The 21514-nt window shown below is 47.2% G+C and overlaps 9 protein-coding genes across 9 annotated transcripts; 4 read left to right on the forward strand and 5 right to left on the reverse strand.

The window, feature by feature from the left end:
- Positions 1-117: 117 nt before the first annotated feature.
- Positions 118-1186, reverse strand: ARB_01929 (uncharacterized protein; the record flags this gene model as incomplete). The annotated part of the gene is made up of 2 exons (XM_003011656.1): positions 118-906; positions 986-1186. The coding sequence occupies 2 exons, from the start codon at positions 1184-1186 to the stop codon at positions 118-120; spliced, it is 990 nt and encodes a 329-aa protein (XP_003011702.1).
- A 366-nt stretch (positions 1187-1552) lies between these two features.
- ARB_01930 (uncharacterized protein) lies at positions 1553-3506 on the reverse strand (the record flags this gene model as incomplete). Its single annotated transcript, XM_003011657.1, has 2 exons — positions 1553-2916; positions 2984-3506. The coding sequence occupies 2 exons, from the start codon at positions 3504-3506 to the stop codon at positions 1553-1555; spliced, it is 1887 nt and encodes a 628-aa protein (XP_003011703.1).
- A 1123-nt stretch (positions 3507-4629) lies between these two features.
- On the reverse strand, positions 4630-5560 carry ARB_01931 (uncharacterized protein; the record flags this gene model as incomplete). Its single annotated transcript, XM_003011658.1, has 2 exons — positions 4630-4727; positions 4789-5560. The coding sequence occupies 2 exons, from the start codon at positions 5558-5560 to the stop codon at positions 4630-4632; spliced, it is 870 nt and encodes a 289-aa protein (XP_003011704.1).
- Positions 5561-7357: 1797 nt separating this feature from the next.
- Positions 7358-7936, forward strand: ARB_01932 (GPI anchored cell wall protein, putative; the record flags this gene model as incomplete). The annotated part of the gene is made up of 1 exon (XM_003011659.1): positions 7358-7936. The coding sequence occupies one exon, from the start codon at positions 7358-7360 to the stop codon at positions 7934-7936; it is 579 nt and encodes a 192-aa protein (XP_003011705.1).
- A 763-nt stretch (positions 7937-8699) lies between these two features.
- Positions 8700-10237, reverse strand: ARB_01933 (uncharacterized protein; the record flags this gene model as incomplete). The annotated part of the gene is made up of 4 exons (XM_003011660.1): positions 8700-8726; positions 8780-9949; positions 10021-10077; positions 10181-10237. The coding sequence occupies 4 exons, from the start codon at positions 10235-10237 to the stop codon at positions 8700-8702; spliced, it is 1311 nt and encodes a 436-aa protein (XP_003011706.1).
- A 1026-nt stretch (positions 10238-11263) lies between these two features.
- ARB_01934 (dynamin GTPase, putative) lies at positions 11264-13456 on the forward strand (the record flags this gene model as incomplete). Its single annotated transcript, XM_003011661.1, has 3 exons — positions 11264-12295; positions 12349-12796; positions 12933-13456. 3 exons carry the CDS (start codon positions 11264-11266, stop codon positions 13454-13456), a joined length of 2004 nt encoding a protein of 667 aa, XP_003011707.1.
- Positions 13457-14383: 927 nt separating this feature from the next.
- On the forward strand, positions 14384-16320 carry ARB_01935 (uncharacterized protein; the record flags this gene model as incomplete). Its single annotated transcript, XM_003011662.1, has 2 exons — positions 14384-14608; positions 14683-16320. The coding sequence occupies 2 exons, from the start codon at positions 14384-14386 to the stop codon at positions 16318-16320; spliced, it is 1863 nt and encodes a 620-aa protein (XP_003011708.1).
- Positions 16321-17175: 855 nt separating this feature from the next.
- Positions 17176-18924, forward strand: ARB_01936 (uncharacterized protein; the record flags this gene model as incomplete). Its single annotated transcript, XM_003011663.1, has 1 exon — positions 17176-18924. The coding sequence occupies one exon, from the start codon at positions 17176-17178 to the stop codon at positions 18922-18924; it is 1749 nt and encodes a 582-aa protein (XP_003011709.1).
- Positions 18925-19498: 574 nt separating this feature from the next.
- Positions 19499-21059, reverse strand: ARB_01937 (uncharacterized protein; the record flags this gene model as incomplete). Its single annotated transcript, XM_003011664.1, has 2 exons — positions 19499-20612; positions 20674-21059. The coding sequence occupies 2 exons, from the start codon at positions 21057-21059 to the stop codon at positions 19499-19501; spliced, it is 1500 nt and encodes a 499-aa protein (XP_003011710.1).
- Positions 21060-21514: the final 455 nt, after the last annotated feature.

Raw genomic sequence — 21514 nt, forward strand, 5'->3', positions numbered from 1 at the left:
AGTCAAGGGGAAATGCAAAGAGGTGTAAACAAAATGTGCCTCTGGAAAGGAGATAAAAGGTATCATATCGATCAAATGTTGAGTGTAATAATCCTCTTGTCTAGTAAATCCAAGTCCTTACGCATACATTCCATCCCACTCCCCCTCCTCGTCATCGTCATCAATCCCGCCAGACTTTTTCATGAGTCTTTCCAACCTCTCTTGTTCCTTTTGGCGCTCCTTCTTTCCAAAATCTGTCCTATCAAGAGGGCATGTTCCTCTAAGTCGGAGCCAAGGGCGTACACATTCCAAGTCAAAAATATGCGATGTATGACAGGGGAGCCTGACAACTAAAGGATGCGAATCTTCTAAAAATGGGTTATTGCATATTGGACATGTTTGGGATTGCTTTAGCCTCGTCTTAGGAACGCGGTCAAGCACTATGAAGGGCACATGGTGAGTAGCTATTCGCAATCCAGCAAAAGAGTCACACATACTATCGCAAAACTCCTCTGATACACCTTCTACTTCTCGTGGAGGAGCTTCTGCGTCCTGAAGCAGGGCCCGAATCATCTCTTCTATCAATTGTCCTTGCCCAGCGTCGGGCATTTCAGGGTCTCGCCCGTCATAAACTGGTAGCGGCGCATTATCCCCGCTGCGTCTCATAACATCGAATGCCTCTGCAAGAGACCTAAATGCAGCGCTCACATCGCCTGGTACCGGCACTGCATAGGGTCGTGTCCTTTCACTGCCTTGGTTAGGACTGATTTCATTGAGTGTGGCGAAGAATGTAGACAGGTCAGGGCGAGCTGAGCGACGAGAGCTGGTTAGCCGGGAGTTATTGGTAGAGGAGCTGTTATCGCCAGTTGTGGGGTGCTCGACTATGACAGTTATTAGTTTCCACTGAGTGAGAAATCGTATAACTAACTATTAAGCTCTGATAGAGGTTCAGGCAAGCTTGAGAGGATGAAAGTATCCACCCCGCGAGCGCTCTATTCAGACATACCTTCGTAGGAAGCCATTGTAGGTAGAGACCAGAGAGCAGACGTATGAATAGCGAAGAGGTAGGGTTGGTATGGCTCCTCTGGTTAACGGTTGATCGAGCTCTGTAAGCAGTTGGTTGTAGTGTTGCGCGGAGTTTGCGGGAGTGGACGATGTTTGAATTTATCGGAGACCCTGGCCCGCCAGGCAGCGCTTTTGGCGTCATCGAGAGCGGCGCTAACTAACTAACTAAGCGGATAGTTAACTAATTAGTTAGTTAGCTCGTTGACTATTTGTTAACCAATAGCTAAGGGAAACTGCCAAAGAGCTCGGTATGTCTACAGTGCATATGGATATGGCGGGAAGAAAAGAAGATCAAGTCAACGCTATCTGCATCTTAATACGTGAGTGTTAGGAGGTTTAGTAACTATTTGGACGTAATTATTAGTTATGTGTTTGCAAGTGATGGCGCTAGGATATAACTAAATAACTGGACTTAACGGCGCGGACATGATGGAATATCTCAAATTCGATTTTGTATAATGAATTTCGTGACTACCATATCTGCAACATACTTAACTAATCTGAATTTTTAATAGTTGAAGTCCTCATAGATAAGCTTCTTCCCTGTTAGCCAGTTAGTAGCAGCCGTCTTTAGCTCAGTGCCAGCACAGAGATACCAGACGTCCGCCTCAGGCATAGCAGAAAGATCTTCTTTTGTCAAGCGTCGGCGCTCTATTTTCGCCCCTGAAGAGGTCACCGAGATAAGCGTCTTCTTATCATCTTCATTCATATCCTTTTCAATGGCGGCGGAGCCGGAAGTAAGAAACACGGTAGTGGCATTTGGAAGGTTAGAATATTGTTCAAAAGCGTCATGTACAAGTCCAACATCTTTCATTGACACCGACCACAAAAGCTTTAGTCGGGACATATCAATATCCGGGAGCTGCGCTAGGAGGGGTGTGATTCCTATCCCACCGGCAATGAAGGGAAGAGGGCAGCTATCATGACCAACGCTCCGGTTTGGTCCAGAGCACTCGAATCGAAAACTCCCATCAAACCCACGAAGCGATAGCTCCAATCCACTTCTTTCGCTGGCTCTGAATAGGTGGCTAGTGGCACTTCCCTTTTTCCTGACGGTGATCTCGAATTCGTTTTTGGCAAGATTGCGCCCAGGATGTGATGACACTGTGAAAGTGCGAATATAGTCATCATTGATACTTGTGGGGTCATCATCTCTCATGTGGCTGTATCCCATGTCTAGTTCGTCTCGGAACGAAACAGTAGCATACTGTCCTGGTATCCATTTGAGAACAGCGGATGGGTCAGAAGCCTTAAATTTGAATCGATTAATAGTAGGGGTGATCACATCCTTTTTAACCAAGATGACTCGCATCTCCTCATTATCGGGGAGTTGGCTGCCAGGAGCTGGCTTCTCAGAAGCCAGATATCGCACTTCTGGATTGTAAGGGGATCGCTGCATTGCCTCCCCACGAAATGAAAGGCCATTTTCTACGTATCTGGCAGCAGTGACACTAACTCTGACAGAGAGGTTTGATCTAGGAAGTATCTTCGCTGCATCTTTCCCTACCAGAACCTCCGTTTTTCCCGTGATATATAGAATGTGTCCTGAATCAAAATCCGGAAACGCATACCCTGCAAGGGGTGTTGTTTGGAGGTTGCCTAGAGTCTGATATAAACGATTCCCTGAATATTCTGGGTATACTATGACGGCGCCCGTACTATCGTTGGAGAGCACCCTAACAAAGCCTGGTGGGCCTCCGCGGATATTAGAGTCCATAGAGTCATTTCCATGGGAACTGGCTACAAAAAGGGTATCTATTCGACCGAGAAGTTCAAGAGCCTCCTGGGGGAGATGAGGCGAGTTTGATATTAGTTTGGGATGTGGTAGTGCTTGTGTGATGTGTTTCTTATTAATATATTTGGGGCAATTTCCTAGGCGAAAGGTCAGTAGAATTCGAGCATGGGATAAATGGGGCGGGAGATGAAATAGTTATCTCACCTAAGCTTCCTTCAACTTTCATAACTAACTGTATTTGGGCAGACTTCCCTAGGGTAGTATCGTTTATGCTTCTGCTTCCAGAGTCTTCTTGGGTATCCTCTTCCATAGAGCCTGCCACCATCCGTCCCATCAACTTAACACGTCTCCTATTCTCCATGTCAATAGGCAATGCGGACATCAGTCTTCCTGGCTGGGGTTCCTTGATAATGGTTCCAGCCAATTCGCCGCCAAGTAGCGTTTCTGCGACGGGATCATGGGTTCCATCGATAACATTTCTTATTCCGATGATGGATTGAGCAACTGGACCAACGAATCCAGCCTGGCCACCCCATACTGTACTCCATGGACGGCCTTGTTTATCCAGTGTCCCCAGTGCAAGCAGAGGGCATTTTTGGACTAGTGCAGCTGCTCCAGGGCTCAAGAAAGTGGCTGTTGGGTTCTCCTCGTACGGAACGTGCATCAGTTCATGCATCTTCTTCTCTCCTTCATGCCACTGCACCTCTCCGGCTAGTACAAAAGCCATGATAAATATTAGGAATTAGCTTGTATATCCGGAAAAGCTGTGGATAATATGCTACTTTGATCGTTAGATTAACGTCGTGGTAGAGTATCCAGGGAGGTTTATATAGGGAGCGGTCAGCGCAGTGGTGTTTGGATATCGTGCTCGCCCTGGTTTCATTTACGAGCTTCACTCAGCATGCCTACCAGGAGAGAGGGTTTAGCATATTATGTTGAAGTATTTGAAACATTGTCGTCGTGTCCTCCCATTTTACTTCAGAGCGATGCCGAAGCCATGGGTTGATTTGTCATTAGGTACTAAGGTCGTGGGCGCCTCCGGGCAGCCGCCCGGCGGCATGAGTGTTGATTAATAATACGGAATATAATTAATCCAGAAACGGTGCGGGTCCGTGCGGGCATCTGAGTGGGGCCGCCCGGGCTGCCGAGGCACTTCCAATAACGATCTAATCTAATCTAATCTCGGGGTACCTGACCTCCTAATTTCGGGGTGCCCAAGGTGGGCGTTGTCTCAACTCGCTCAGCCTTATTATCCACAACTTCCGAGAACCTCGGGGCCCCTTTACTCCCCTTAACTAGTTAAGCTAAAAACTGAAGGGCTTAAAAACAATAAATCGGTTATTCCGCACGTTCCTTTCGTTTCCAACTTCAACAAGCGAGCAGCATGATATCACAACCTGGACATCCATAACTGTAAGAATCGATTTCTCACTGCAGGAAATTTTTGAGGAAGAAGCTATAAAGATCTAGTTTTGTGTATGTTGACCACTAGTGTGATCTCACCCTCTTGGCTCATATTTTAATAATTTCCTTTTTAGACTTCTTTTTTATCAGCACGGCGCTTACTCTGGAACATCTTCTTCACTTAGGTAAAGTTCTTATGAAAACTTCCACTTAATAATATAATTGCTGACTCTTAAACCAAATCACGATATTGATCAATCAAAAGACAAGCAGGCGCATCACAATAGTTACGTGATAAATATGTACAAAGATTGAAGCTTTCTGCCCCGGAGGCCCTAGTTTCAAACCAGAGCAGCACGGCAGGATGCATGGGTATCTAGTAAAGTCGAAGCATTGAGTTACATAATATAAAAACAAATATGGGACAACAGTTGGGATGCCACATATTATGTTGCAAATCCAGCAAGTCCAAAGGCAGTCGAGCGACCTCCACCAGTTAAGACCTGTTTTCGCTTTGAAGCAGTGACTCGGGCTTGCTCTTTGACTATTATACGGGTTAGCATAGAAGAATCCATACTACTGTTGGTAATGTCAACACAACTCACACTCATCCCATGTGATGGGTTCCTTGATGATATCTTTGGCCTCTCTCCAGTTGTGCATACACCATGCGGCAATCATAAAATCCAAGTATTCCCTGTCGAAATCATCCCAACTTTTCATCAATTCTAGTCGAGGGGGCGATATCTCCACTTTATTCTCCATATCCCAACGCCTCCGTGTCTCCATGGCTATCAAGGGGCCATTCTCTTTTTCACGCCATTCATAAAAGGATGAGTCGGTAGTCTCACCAACTTGAGCAGCATTACCACTCTCTGATCTCTGAAGATAGAATGACGGCAGTCCTTTACCCCAGGCGGTCCACCCTGATCCGACTCCAAAGGATGACCTGCTCATGCGACCCCTTTTATCTGACAAGTACCTTCGGCCATCAATCTCGTAACGAGCATGCCCTATGTGAAGGACTGGCGCATCACGAAGAGCAAAAACATCCCGCTTGACAGCCTTGGTAGTTGGCGTGCCTCGAGAAGAAGTAGATGAGACTGCCCGATCTTCAATACGTGTCAACAAAACTCCGTACTGATTCAACTCGTGGCCATCCAGAGCATGAGTTAAGCTGTAGACTGGCTGGCCACCCTGACTGGCAGAAGAATATATTTCCTTGCCATGTATAGTCAGTGTCACTGCACCGCTGGATCTCTGCTGTGGCCTTGGGGCTGAAGACTGAGAGCCCTCGCCTGCTACATCCTCGTAGGCAGGTGGCGAAGAGGAAGACATCTCGGACTTGGACGGGTATGGGTGGCCAGCATCCGCCATTTGCACGTATCTCACAGTAAACCGTTCATTTACAGTTGCGCTCCATCTGCCGGATTGAGGTCTTCAACTGCTAGCTCTGCAGGAGAAAACGAGAGAGGGAGAGAGACGAGGCGGAGCCTCAACCTCGAGCTGCGCTCTGACGTCATCTCCACGAACACGAAGCGACAACGCTAAAGCGACGCCAACCAACAACATCCATGCTAGTCGCATGGCGGACGGACAGGGCGGACAGGCGGACGAAGGATAAAAATGGAGAAGGAAAAGACGAAAAGAGACTTCACTGCTCTCATTCTGCATCCTGGTAAGAAGCTATTTAGATAACTCTGCATCGGGGACGGGATTTGACTCCCAACTGACAAGGCACCAAGGCCCTGCCCCCCGGCCGCCCGAGAGACACGGCCTCTGCAAGCTCGCTTCTGCTGGTCAGATCGATTTCCATCTCAGAGACAAGTCTTCTTCATATCAACCTCAAGGAAACCCGGGGAAGCTCCTAACGATGGGATGGACCAAAAATCCCCACAATGGATCGCCGAGGCCAGCTAATAATAGAAACCGCCCGAGCTACCTTAACCAGCTAGTCCCCAGGGCCTGGCAGAGTTCCATGGTTTCTCCCTGCTGGTGGGCGAAACGCCAAAGTTTTGACTAGCGATGCAGGAATGCTACGATGATTAACTAACTATGCCAATTGTTCAAGGATTTCGTATTTTAAGACATTTTCTCCCCAGTTCCCAGATGTAAGTGCTGGTGATTGTTAACCTGCTTGGCGGTGGTTGCCTTTGGACCCGCGATGGATGATCGACATCCCAGCAGAAAGCCAACATCGACTTCTATCCGACTTTGCCGCAGACAAAGTCCAGACACATATTACACCTGGCCATATTCTTCTTCCTCTCCTGTGATGTCTTACAACGGGCTCCACCGGCTGGTTCACTAGTGGATATCAGATCGCTACGCCGCAACGCTGGCCTGAACTGCTTTCACTGGTTACCTTAGATATGGACTCCATTGTCTGTTGGTTGCATTTTGGTCACTGGATCTCGAAGACATAGTTGTCCAACAGGTGCTCTGAACAACGTACCACTATGGACATTTAGAGTGGAGTTTTGCATGTTTCTTTACAAAACAAATATATCCATTGGCGGAAAGGCAAGACGAAACATACTGCTTGAACAACCAGAAGTTATGCATGCTGCGAAGAACGAGGTAGTATTGAATGAATGTTACCTTGGTTATCTGCTTCGCTCGGCCCCGTTTAAGCAGATGCTCTTGCAGCCACTAAGCGTACCTTGGATCTGAAACCTCTCCAACGGTTGATATTCAGCTCCAATCCTATTCCTGTACATTCGCGGAATCCAGTGTGCATCGGTATGCTGATAATAAACTTACTCAGACATATTACTTAACTGTGGAGTAATATGTGCTTCTGTTACTATTATGAATGTCTTCTCTGGCACAATTATGATTTGATCCTTGTTTATTGGTCGGAAGCATGGAGTTGCCTGCCAGTCGGCTATGCAATGGAATTATACCCCCTCTTTCATACCCTGAGAGTCAAAAAGAAAGAAACCCTCACTGCGCTAGAGTAAAGGTTAACATCGATATTAGGCTTATCATGATTCAGATGAGGGCTGCTTTAAGCCAATGGTACCAGTGGATCTGTGGCAGTGGCCCTCATGCCTCAAGTTCGTATAGCTCATGGATTGTCGAGGAGTCCAGAAGCAATCTAAGACATCAACTGCCATACACTCTTCCCATGGAATTGCTCAGTAAAGGTATAAATACGCTGTCCAATTCCCTATGATCAGCCCATTATCTCCATTATCAGCTCCTACTTCTCACATCCAAGCAACCATAACATCTTTCTCCAAGCCTTTACCAAACATCTCCTTCAAAATGCAGTTCAAAGCCATTGCTCTCACTGCCATCGCGGCCATTACCCCATTCACTGCTGCTGTTGGACACGCCATCGTCGAGAACCACTGTGATAACAACGCATACCTCTGGTCCGTTGGTGGCTCCGTTGGTCCCCAGCAGACCATCACTCCCGGACACACATACTCTGAACAATTCAGATACGACCCAGTTAGCGGAGGTATCGCTCTCAAGATCACTCGTGTTAAGGATGGCATCTACAACGGTTCTCCCCAAACCATCTTTGCCTACACCCTGACGGACACAAACACATTTTATGATCTCTCCGATGTCTTCGGTGATGCCTTTGCCGGAACCAGCGGCTTGCTGGTTTCTACTTCCAACCCCGACTGCCCCGACATCTGGTGGCCCAACGGTGTCCCACCAACCGGCCAGAAGTTTACTTCTGCCTGCCAAAGAGATGCCGATATCACCCTTACTCTCTGCGCTCAGCCGCCAAAATAAGTTCTTGAATCTGTATGTTTTAAATTTAGTTCTCTTACTGTCTGGGTACCATAGCTAACCTCCATTAAGAATGCACATATTGACTGGATTGGGAAATTGATACTGGAACCGCTGCCAATAGGTTGATCTATTCAATGAATATTTTAAAATGACCGTCTACGTTCCGTGCATACTTCATTTCCCAGGCACCACACCCTTTGTGTAGATTTATTATAACAGTTATGAGCCAATAATGATAACTTTTTGCCTTCGAGAACAATTACAACTTTAAAAACGCCCTAGTTATAGCGTCCACGTATCTACTAGCCGAATATCCTGTCATACCTGAATCATCTTGTGCCAATCATGGCATAATGACTCAGGTGTTCGACTCACCACTGTGCTATCTTGAAAGCATATATTGCTGGTAAGAGCCGAAAAATCAGCTCCTACGTAGCAGCTTTTGAGAAAGATAGGTCATGACAGTTGATGTTTTAGCACTAGCCCAATGGCAATTGGAGAATTGGCGTGGCATGTGTTACGATCAACAAATCCAGAAATCCAATGCTATGTAAAGTTACGAGATCACAGATAATATTTCGATTTCGTGGTATATCATTTATTCAGCATCGCATCGCGGACGTAAGACAGAAAAGCTAACACTTCAAAAACCGAGCCAGGTCGTTAGTGGAATCACACATTCGACATTCTTTTTTCGTCACTATTTTAAGAAAATTTTTAACGGGATAAAAAGGACATAAGACATGATGTACTTATGAGAAGTCTACATGATGACTTCATTTGCAACATCCTGCGGAGAAAGTTAGACTGAGGCAATTCAACGAAGGAGGCTGAGAAACATACCCGTTTGAGCTCTTTGAAGGGCAAGCAAACGCAGTTCTGAACACGAACTTCATCGCCAACACCACACTCCTTGCCAAGGATAGTGATGTTTTGGACCTTGACACCATTTTTGATGATGGTCGTAGAGTGACTACCAGCTGGGGTGGGGGTGCCTTCGACTCGAGCCCATGCACCGACGCGGCTACTCCAACCAATGATGGAGTACAAAATACATGCATCGTGCTTGATTTCAGCGTCTTCAAGGACAATGGACTCCTTGATACGGACGCCTGGGCCAACAACGGCTCGTGCACCGATGGAGACATTTGGTCCAAGCTTGGCGGTAGGATCAACAGTGGCGGAGGGGTGAATGTAAACTGGTGGAACAATGGAGGCGGAGGGGGCAGCGAGCTCTTCAGAGCCAGACTGGAAGGCCTTTTGGAGGTAGAGAGCATTAGCTGGAACAGCGGAGCCTGCGGTCTTGATCTGGCGCCAAAAGTCCTTGGTTTCATGGACAAAGAAACGGTTGCTGTCTGCGAGGTCAGGAAGGATATCCTGCTCGAGACGTAGGACCTCAGGCATTTCAGCGGAATCGTCCTGGGCTACATAAGAAGATTCAAGATTTTCGGATGATGGATATGAGAGTAGACGAGGGCGGGCGGTGCGGCGTTTGATAGCACTGCGGATGGAAGGGAAGATGCACTCGGTAGCAAAGAGGTAGACACCGCAGTTTATCAGGTTCGAAATGTGTGACTCTGGCTTCTCGACGTAGTGAAGGACTCTCTTCGTGTGGGTGTCGGAGACAATGCAGCCGAAATTGGTGGCAGCGTCGTCGCTGACGCGGGTACCAAGGATGACAGCCTCTGCATCCTTCTCTTCGAAGAGCTTGAGCATCTCACCTAGTGGGAAGGAGCAGCAGACATCGGCGTTAAGGACGAAGAAGCGCTCAGGGCGACCCTTGAGAATGGCATCTCGGAAGTGGTAGAGACCTCCAGCAGTGCCGAGGGCCTGGTATTCGCGGAGGTATTGGATGCGGAACTGGGGGAACTCTACACTGGCTGACTTGATGAAGTCTCGGAACACGGTCTCATCGTAGTATCCAACGAGAATGACTTCGCGGATGCCAGGGACTTTGGCAACAGCCTTCAGGCAGTGTAGTATGATAGGGTGACCGGCAACTTCAAATAGGGGCTACAACAGTTGTTAGCGTCTCAACAGCTGCTGGAACAAACTAAGCCTGGCGGGCAGCTGAGAGAACGCACTTTGGGCATATCCAGTGAAAGAGGCCTGAATCTAGTTCCTCTAGATGGTCCACCAACCTGTAAGTAACATCACATAAACGCGTTAGTTGTGATCTATAAGAATGAATATAAAAGGGGGAGGAGGGGGTTTGTTATAGTAAGGATGCGGGCAGGTAATTACCAAGATAACGGCCTTTGTAGACGCCATGTTTGAAGATGCAGAAGGCACTGCTAGCATTCCTCTAAAATATCACCGAACAGACTCAATGTACTCTGTCCTCCTCACTCTATATCTCTATTTGCGGCAGCTAGGTCAAGCAAACAGTTCGACTTTGGGATCCCAAATCTACCACCAAAGACACAAACACGTCGAGAAGAGGTCGAAGCGCCAGCCCAGGAGGGAGCTATTCCTCTTTCGGTGTTCTGCCCTGGGCGGTGAACCACCGGCTCCCGTGACACCACGTGGTCCTTTTTTCTTTGACGTCGCTTTAAGGTTAGAGCATAAAAAAGGAGATAAGATGCAGATAAGATGGAAGAACAACATCGATAGTAACAGCGCCTTGTACGTGGTCAATTAACTAGTTACTCTCTCTTGCCAGTCATTGTTCAGTTATACCCAGTATGAGATGATTCATTGGCAACAGCCTGATTACCTAGTTAACTAGTCAAGCTCTCTTAACTAGGTGGTAGTTATTCATTGCGGACATCTTACGCCATAAAGAATCATTGGATTTTTAACATATGCCCTTTTCATTACTCTTTGGCACATAAAGCATGGACACATGGAATGCAGAATGTTTGCCCTATGAAGCCAGCAGCAGGGTGGCTGCTGCTGGAGCATTCTTTGCCTTTTTTTGTGTTGCTGATTTGTCCTGTTGACTGAAGCAGCAGACTGCTTCTATTTCTTTGTAAAGCTATCTTCCAGGAACACTTATACCAACTCTTGCCTTACATAATTCTATTTTCCTGCCCCTGCTGTTTGTTATTAAAACAGTGCCTCTTCTTCCAACTTTACTTTCTTTCCATCTCTTTTCTCCCACACATACACACTTGAAATTTGGTTTTGCGGCCACAGCTACTTGCAGCCTTCCTGTAACTATAGCAATCATTCTATTTTCATCCGCCCTGAAACCCTTGCATGCTCATCATTTGCCGGGCGCGGATACAAGCCAACCAAGAGTGTGTAGAAGATGGCATCCGAAATACACTCGTCTCCCAGTAAGGCTTTGTCTTTGCTATTTGCCGTTTTTCCTGTGTTGGGCTAATGATTACGATTGATATTACAGGCACCGTGGGAATTGAAGAAAAAAATGCATCTATTGACTTTCTCTCTCAGAATATGAGAGAAATGGTCAAGAAGATCCAAGACCTTAGACATTTAGGGATCGAAAACCATACCCTACCCTTACCAAAGATTGTAGTCGTTGGCGATCAAAGCGTTGGGAAAAGTTCACTCATTGAGGGCATGAGTGAGATCAAAGTCCCAAGGAGTGCAGGATGCTGTACGCGATGCCCGCTTGAAATAAACTTGTCCGAGAGTGACGGGCCTTGGACGTGCCGGCTTCTTCTGATGAAGAAGTACATGTACGATGCGGCTGGAAGAACTCAAAGAGCTACGAACGCTCGGCCATTAGGTCCTTGGATTGAACAAGACCCGGAAGAGCTTTATTTCGCGACTCTGACCGACAAGACTCTCCTCCAGGAGCACCTTAAATGGGCTCAGCTGGCCACACTTAACCCGGGGCGCAGCCACACCGACTTCATTCCTGGAGAAGATCAGGAGACCGATAGCACTTACAGTCAGGTCAAGTTCTCTCCAAATGTAGTCCGGCTTGACATCTCTGCACCAGGATTTCCCAATCTTTCCTTCTACGATTTGCCTGGAGTGATCAACGTTGCCGAACTCGATGAAGAACGTTACCTAGTTGGGCTGGTAGAGAACCTCGTGAAGGAATACATCAAAGCACAAAACTGCATTATCCTTCTTGCTTTGCCCATGACTGATGATGCTACCAATTCTAGCGCTGCCCGTATCATCCGCGACATCTCGGGGGCTAGGGACCGTACTGTTGGAGTTCTCACCAAACCTGATCGTGTTGAGCTCAAGACTGGAAATGAGTATGATCAGTGGCGCGAGATACTGCGTGGTGAAAAATTTGCAACTGGCCATGGCTACTTCGTGGTTCAAAACAACCCTGATCCGAGGATTGATCATGCCACAGCTCGTGCAGATGAAGGCTACTTCTTCTCAAACCCCCATGGACAACAGAATTGGCTGAATACAATGACAGATTTGGTACTCGTCGTCTACAGACGGCTTTATCAAAGTTACTTCTGAGATTAATTCAGGACTCTTTGCCCAGAATAATCAACCAGATCAACATTCAAGCTCAATATGTCGATCAGGCACTTGCTAAGTTGCCCAATCCGCCGTCAGCGAACGTATCGTACATCTTATGCCAGAAGCTTAATTCTTTCATGAATAATGTTCAAATGCATGTCGATGGAGGTTCAGCCCAGTACCCTTTCCTGAAGCAATGGGGTATTATCGCCTCTGAATTCCAGCAGTACCTCACTGCCTCCAGACCAGGGCTGAAACTGAATACCCCATCCGAATTTATCCCTGAAAGCAAGGGGGACGCTTCTGCTTCAAGCTCAAAGGCCCAGAAGCGGAAAAATACCCCTCAAACAAACGGTACAGGTGACCTTAAGAAAATGAAAGTTGGAGATCTTTCCAATGGTTCAACACCTGATGTGTCGGAATTCAAAGTTCATGGTCATTTTGACCACTTCCCTAGTAAGTTGATAAAAAAGCTGGTCGGTAATCACAAATTGCTAAGCTGTGACGTTGAAAGAGCCCGCAAAATCCTTTACGCTCCCCGAGGTCCGAAACATCAATGCTGACACGTACGCGTCCGGCGTTCCTGGCTTAGGGAACCCCCATGCTGTTGAGGCACTAAATAGAATAAGTGTTTCTCACTGGGAGGATCCGATGAAAACTTTCCTTCTGGTTACATATAGATTGATGGCTGGGGTGCTATTGAATGAGATGCGTTATGTTTTTGGCCAGTATGAGCAAACAGCCCTGTTTGAAGAGCTGAAGGTCATCATTATGGGATTCCTCGAATCCATCCGCATCGAACATTTCCAGCAGGCGGAATCAGTTTTCAACATTGAATGTTTGAAGCCTTTTACAATGGCGAATGATTTATTCCGACGTGGTCAAGAGGAGGCCTATGGATACTTCTTCCATAAACGATATGAAGCAAGGGTCTCACAGTATACCAAGCTCATTGACGCACAGCAGCAGCAAACCACGGGTAGATCCTCGCGAACAGACCTAAGCAAGGTAACAGAAAAGGAACTCGGTCCTGACGAATTTGCAAAGGAGTTGGAAATAATGAGTGTAAGGATATTAACCCATTATGCTCTCTTCTCAGTATCGGGATTGACCTAAATAACCTAAACACAACAGGCATCTCGCGCTTATTACGATATTGCATCGTCTCGCTTTGTGGACACTACGTGCCAGGGTATCCATATTAAGCTCTTCATGCGTTGTAGGGATGAGTTGAGAGGGGAGATCGAGCAGAAGCTCGGAATTCTGAATGAGAATGGTATGAACGCGTCTACCAAATGTGATAATTCCACCGCTAACGAAAAGAAACCTAGCTTCCGAGCGTTGCACGGAATTAATGGCCGAGGACCGAGAAAGACAGTTGAGAAGAATTCATCTTCTGAAGGAAAAGGAGAAGCTCGATAAAGCTCAGGAATGGTTGAAGGTCGCCGAAAAAACCCCGGAGCCCCTTTTCTTCTACGACTCCAATTCTTAATCGCCGACTCTCATGGCTACCTGGCTCAAAAGAAACTTTGGGATCGAGCCTTCAATAGAAACAGAGTCTATGTGGCACCTGTGTCCTCAATTGAATATTGAATGTGTTTGAAAGAAGGCATGGGTTGTGGTTTTGATAGTCTGTGTCTGAATTGGCCCTTGCGACGGATGTTCGCAGAGATATAGAATGTAGTTACCTGGACCACTCATCAAATACAGCTATTCTCTTGCAAGCTATCCCTGGCCTCTTGTCTAATGACTATCATCATACAGATATCTCATCGGGAGTAGAGCGATTGTTTGACTAACTAGTTAACAAATGTGGGACATGAAACTTTTTGTGTGCAAAAATAAAAAAATAAAAAAATAAAAAAATTCAGAAAAAGAAAAAAGAGTAACAACTTCCAACTCCCCGCCATTTGCGCGTCTTTGACTCATTAATTATCTACACGATAAATAGGAACTCCAGGGTCGCTTCCTGGAATCAGTAGTTCATGCTCGAGAAATTCTGATACACTCGGAAAAAAACACAGGACGAACTGCTACAGAACTATGGCTGACCAAGCTGCCGTTGACCAGGCGGGGGCTTCTGTCGCAAACCTCCAGCTTGACGAAATCACCGGCGAGAGAGTGTCCAAGTCGGAATTGAAGAGAAGACAGAAGCAGCGTGCTCTAGAGGAAAAGAAGGCCGAGAAGGCTGCCGCTGCTGCCGCTGCGGCACCTGCAGAGGGCAAGAAGAAGAACAAGGAAGAAGATGAATCCCAACTCACGCCCAACGTAAGTGGTTCTATTCAACACTGCGATGCACTACATTGCACGGAGTGAGCGATTCTAATCGTGTCTTTGGGCAGCAATATTTCGAGATCCGAAGTACCAAAATCAACCAGCTTCGGCAGACCAAGGAGCCCAACCCATACCCCCACAAATTCCAGGTCACGGATGACCTCCGCCAGTTCCTCAAGGAATTCGATTCGCTGAAGAAGGGAGAGCAGAAGCCCGAGAAGGAAGTGCGCATTGCCGGAAGGATATATACGAAGCGTTCTTCGGGAGCCAAACTTATCTTCTACGACCTCCGTGCAGAGGGCGTGAAGGTGCAAGTCGCGTGTCAGGCCCAAGAGGCCACCGGTGATGTGCCTTTCGAAGCCCAGCATGAACAGCTACGAAGAGGAGATATCGTTGGTATCGTTGGGTTCCCTGGACGCACTAACCCAAAGAACCGGGACGATGGTGAGCTCTCGATCTTTGCTCGCCAGGTCATCCTTCTGTCGCCATGCCTCCATCAGATCCCTTCAGAGCATTACGGCCTGAAGGACCAGGAGCAGCGATTCAGACAGAGATATCTAGATTTGATCATGAATGACTCTTCAAGAAATGTCTTTGTTACTCGCTCCAAGATTGTCAGCTATATCAGACGATACTTTGATGAGCGTGATTTCGTTGAGGTTGAAACTCCAATGATGAATGCTATTGCTGGCGGTGCTACCGCTAAGCCTTTCATTACCCACCACAACGAACTCAACATGAACCTATTCATGCGAATTGCCCCCGAGTTGTACCTCAAGATGTTGATTGTTGGAGGCCTTGAGCGTGTGTACGAGATGGGTCGTCAGTTCAGAAATGAAGGTATCGACCTTACTCATAACCCGGAGTTTACCACTTGTGAGTTCTATTGGGCATATGCCGATGTATATGACCTCATGAATGTCACCGAAGATCTTGTCTCTGGCCTTGTCAAGCATGTTACTGGTGGCTACGAAACTGTATTCCATACCCAGAGCGGCGAGCAGTATAACGTCAACTGGAAGGCCCCATGGAAGAAAATTGAAATGATTCCGGCTCTTGAAGAAGCCACTGGCGAAAAGTTTCCCCCAGGCGATCAACTTCACACTGAGGAGACCAATGAGTTTTTGAAGAAGGTCCTGAAGAAAGTCAACGTCGAATGCACCCCACCGCTCACCAATGCCCGAATGCTTGACAAGCTTGTTGGTGAATTCATTGAAGAGAAGTGTATCAACCCATCGTTCATTATCGGACATCCACAAATGATGTCTCCACTGGCCAAGTATCACCGTGATCATCCGGGTCTGTGTGAGAGATTTGAAGCTTTTGTCTGCAAGAAGGAAATAGTTAACGCTTACACCGAGTTGAACGATCCTTTCGACCAAAGACTACGCTTTGAGGAGCAGGCCAGGCAGAAGGAACAGGGTGACGATGAAGCACAAATGATAGATGAGAATTTCTGTACCAGTTTGGAATATGGTCTTCCACCCACTGGTGGATGGGGTATGGGTATTGATAGACTGGTGATGTTCTTGACTGACAACTACAGTATCAAGGAGGTTCTAGCTTTCCCATTCATGAAGGAGGACAAGACTGCTGTAAAGGACAAGGACCATCTCGCGGCGGAGGTTGTTGGTGTTGAGCCTACCCCTGTTGAGGGCATTCGTAAGTCACCTTACTGTTCTCCCCAAGCATATTTCCCAAACTGATAACTTATCCTCTCTGAACGAGTCTAACTTCTACGCCTTAGCCCATAAATAAATTAGGCCATCTTTGTCCCTGTACCTGCGATCTTAAATGCTCTTCCAGATTCATGAACAATTAACGAGTTAGGATTAGGAACATCTCACCCCTGAGTCGTATGAAATACAAAAAGCATTATTCTCTCAACCTGGAGTCTTCGAGTATTCGCCGTTCTCTCCACCCTTTCAAGTCTTAATGGAGCTCAGATTAGTTTGATATAGGAGCCCTCCTACATACTCTCATAGACGTGGTTACTTCAGATGGCAGGGGACTTTACCTACCAATCTCTTGATACCATAAGGATCCCGTCATAAGTAAAATAACGAAGGAGATATCTTGCTATAAGCTCAAGCCTATATTATATGTGAATATTCACTTCACATATAGCACCATTATCAGACTCTATCCTAACAAAGTGACTGCAGAAATGTCACTACGGAAGTGCCCATTACTGTGTTCCTCTTCCTTTGAACCTGACTCACTCTACTAGTGAATGTCCTATTCAATACCAAAGTTAACGGAAGAAACCGTAGTGAGAGCTTTTGGTTATCTTTTTCTTTCTCTGCAAAGCCTCCAAGTTCTTCCTCGCTTAACCACCAACTTCCCCACTAGTCCATGCAAAGTCCTCCCTGGTATAACAAGTCATCATTCTTCTCTACAGGTCCTCTGTTTGCTTTCTGGACATCAAACTGTTACACATTAGATGAAGCTCCTGGCACATCATCTTTTGACCAGTTTTACCTCTTTTGCTCTTCGACCAAAAGTACCTTGATATCAAACAAGCTTGAACACCTTCTATAGCGCGAAGTTGGACGGCTATCATGTTTCCGACAAGTGGACAGGGTCTCGCGACTCCTGAGAGGACTTCTAGCTCCGATACCAATCCATTTCGGCCTCAGCCTCCCAAGATAAATACAAACGTCCCACATATCACCGTCAACGGCAAGCAAGTCGAGGTGATTGAGATATCTTCAAGCCCGTCTCCTCAGGACACTAATCCTGCATCTGCTCAGGGAATTCCAGGACCAGGACCACCCCAGGGGCAACCAGCTCAACAACCAATGCACACTCAGCATGGTAGCCCTTCTTCCTTTGCAGCCGCACCAGCTGGAAGCTCTCAGGGGCCCCATACAATTTTCAAACCAATAAAAATCCACACTGCGAAGTGTGATGTCTGCAATAAGCATAACAAGTCCACCTTGCAGCGCTGTATTGATTGTGGGTGGCAGATATGCACCCCCTGTTGGAATGCCAGGGGTGGGAATGGTGCCCATGGCAGCGTCAGAAAATTCACCGGGACCATTTACCGCAGCTCAGATGATGAACTGCCACAGAAAAAACCTCGAAAGAAAGGGAAAAATGTCAATAATGGAGCAAAGGATACTCCTCCTGACAAGGGTAAAGCTGCTGCAAAGGATATAGCTTCTACATCGACGCGTCCGAACCCAGATATTGAAGGACATTGGAACCCTTCCGTCGTTTCCATATCTTCAACCGTGAGTGCAAATGGTTCTCCTGGCCAGCTTCCGATGGCTGCAGGTGATTCCAGGGAGGTACTCCAAAGAGGTCTGGGTAGTTTCAAGATTTCAACTTCCAGTGGCCCGGCCAGTGTTAAGCCAGCCAGTTCCCGCAACAATCTTCCAAGACAAGCCACAGCCGGCTGTAGTAAAGCGCCCCGAACTCCTGAAAATACTCGCCAAGCGATTGCTGATAATCTGTCGAGCTCATCCTCCCTGACTTCTCTCGGCGCACTTGAGGAGGACTGTGGGTATCGAGGTGATGAAGAAAATGAAAAAGAAGATGACGATGCCACGGATATAGACCCAGAAAACGAGGATGTCCTTATCGCAGATGGCAGAGCGTATCAAAAACGAGTATTCAAAGGCCTCAACCCCAAGGCTCAGACCCGGATGAACTGGCTTCTCATCGCTGCAGAGCAGGCTCTCAAAGAACGGGAAAAGGACCAGAAGCAGTCCAGGGAGAGAAATGAGGGCCCAAAAACCCCTGTGCCAGCTACCCGTAAGTTTGACCCGCCGGCTCGTAGCTGGATTTTAACTCCATCTCAACATTCGTCTCCAGCTCCTAAGCAAGATCCTGCTCCTGAACCCAGCACTGTTGCTGCTGCCTCTCAACCACCTCCCTCCACTCCGGTTCCTACCCAAATTCGAACTATAGGTGCGACTACCGTCGTACGTCCCGTTCCTATTTCGCTTTACTTCCGATCCCCGTCACCAGTTCCGGAGCATATGCGTGGTATTGTGCAAGCCCCAAAACGACGAATCTTGGTCCAACCCTTGGATCTGATTGAGTACGTTGCTCCTCCCGCTGTGCCAGTGTCAGAATTGATACCTAGGCCTGATCCCATGGATATCGATCAGCCTAGGCCAGTAAGCAACCCGTCAGCAGCCCGTCATCCACGGATGCCACTTCACCAGCGCGAGGTTCCATTTGGCCTGAGAGATATTCTCCCTGGAGATGGAGAAACCAAAAAAACTGAAACCTCAGAGCGGGGGCGACATGAGGCAGAGAAAAGAATATTGAAAGCCCATGGCAGGGCATGGGAGCTTTGATAATGAATAACGGAAAACAATCAAGAAGGGTCATAGACCGTGGAAATTTGGATGTTATTCCTGGGCATTTATGGTGATTAACAAGTTGGGTTGTTCAGGGCCCACAAACATCTGGATTTCTAACTAACTAGTTATTGCACCTGCATTTCATTTAGCTCAGTGATGATGCTCTTGTGTTTGCTATTAACCATAACCTCGGCCATCACTATCATAATAGCTCGCATAGCAGCATACGACTAAGCATCATTTGGAGTCAAATTCTTTTAGTTTCCGACGTGGTTGTTTGGTTTTCATTCTATTTTACTTCTTGCTGCTTTTATTGATGACTATTCGCTCTCAATCCTGGTTGATTTGGTACTGTTTGCAAGGATTTTACACTTAGCTGCTGCTCAAAGTGAATTAATTTGAACAACCACACAGCTACTACTAGTTAGAGAGAAGCATCGAGATAATACCAGAATAATTTCACCTTCTTCCAAATTGCCAATTTTAGCGGAGATAGTACATTTTATTATATAGTTAGTTAATGTTAATACAGAGGGGAGAAGAATTAAAATGGTAGGCCTTGCAGGCATTAACCTTTCTTTGCAAGAGGAGAAGCAGCATGTGAGGTCGAAGATAGCGGCTTAGCTTTAACAGCCTGCTGAAGGAGCCTTGCCGTGCGAGAAGGATGCCATATGCGGCTGCCCAAGACCATAACCCAGGTGAGGAGGAACAGGCTGCCTGCTTGGTGGGCAGATGCTAAGTGTATTGGAACAAGGTAGAGGAGCGTGCTGATTCCTAGGGTCAGCTGAAGTGCGGTGAACCCTACAACTCCATGAATACCTTTTTTTGCTGCGCGAGGGAGAAGTCTTTTCATGGCGGGCATACGGCTGTACGCCCAGAGCGCCATGACGGAGGTGAAGGTAGTCATGGCCAGGATTCGATGGTCAAGTTGTACAAAGGATGGGTTCTCAAGCATATTTCTCCACCATAGATCGGATCGGTCTTCTTTTCTAGAGTAGAACTCATCGAATAGCTCTTCCTTCGGAGGAGTTAGACCGTTGCCCATCCATGGGATTTCGTTATAGATCAAACCAGCGTCGAGGCCTGCGACGAGCCCACCTGACATGGCGGTGATAAACACAAGCAATGCGAGTCCGGCAACAGAGCGACGGAAGACGGCTAGTTTAGGATTTTTCAGCGCCTGAAGGACTTCTAAGCCCTTGACTGGGTCCGCGAGGAGGCGATGGGAGCGTAGAATAGCCAATCCGTTCCACAACATGGCAACATAGCAAATAAAGGCAGCCCCAAGATGTGCAGTCAACCGGTATTGACTGACGCGAGGATGGCTACCTGGCGCGAACAGGTCATCTTTCAATCCAGACTTGACCATCCACCAACCCAGGAAGCCCTGGAAGCCAATAAGACCAGCAATGCCAGCAAGACGAAGGCTCATGGGCTTTGAGACCCGTTTTGTGGCAACAAAGTAAGCGGCAGGAATAACGAAAGAAAGGCCAACGAAACGGCCCCATATACGGTGTATCCATTCCATATAATATATCGACTTGAACTCTTGGAGAGTCATGTTGGGATTGAGAAGCTTGAACTCTGGTGATGCCCTATATTTGGCAAACTCGGATTCCCAATCATCTTCGTTCAGTGGTGGTATAGAGCCCGTTACAGGTCTCCATTCTGTTATACTAAGTCTATACAGATGTCAGCAGTTGAAACACAACACCAGGTGTCGGAGCCTCGGGATCAGCATACCCAGACTCGGTAAGACGAGTTAGGCCGCCAAACACAACAATGCCAAAGACACTTGCTGCGCTCGCCAGCAGCCAGTATGCAACTCCCTTGGAGCTGATATCAGGAAACCTTGACTTAGAAACAGCCTCTCCTACTGCTGGAGTAGCTGCCGTTGTGAAAAATGACCTTGGAACCACTGGTTTGGAAGGCTGGGCTCGAAACGCAGCTAGCAAGCCAGAGGTGTATTTCGAAGTGTCTCTAAATTGACTTGTCCCTATCCATTGCCGTGCAGTTCTCGCCGGCTGAGGCCGCTGTAGACATTGCCGACAAGTGAAGAACTCTCGTGGGAGTCGTGAGAGTGATAGCGACTGCCTCAATATTGACCGCCCAGGAGTAGCGGGCGGCATCGTTTTTGGGCAGACCGCTTACTAGAGATATGACCAGGAAGCTCACGCGACTGTCGGCTCTTGGGTTTCTTCAATTTCTTCAACTGCTTCGACTGCTTCAAGTTCTTTAACAGCAACTTCTCGTCTTCAGGCACGAAATAAAGCTCTCCTGATTGGACTTTGCTGCGATAAACCTTATATGATTAGGTAATCACTCGTCTACGGGATTTTATTATTCCGTTGATTAGTCATCACTTGTGAGCCCGCCGAGGTCGGAGTTTTTCTTGGAGCCAAAAACGGAAAGAGAGACGTCAAGAACGAACCACCTGACGTTAAGTGTCAGTCGAGTCAAACTCTTTAGTAGCTACATATCTGAAGATAGCTGCTTTTATTTCTCTTCGTGGAGATTTTAAAGCGTTTGAGCGAAAATGAACTTTGCTTCGAGGCGCAATACAGGGAGGACAACACTTTTAATA

Source organism: Trichophyton benhamiae, assembly GCF_000151125.1.
Source record: "Trichophyton benhamiae CBS 112371 chromosome Unknown Abenha-G-c-62g06.r1, whole genome shotgun sequence".
Lineage (NCBI taxonomy): Eukaryota > Fungi > Ascomycota > Eurotiomycetes > Onygenales > Arthrodermataceae > Trichophyton > Trichophyton benhamiae.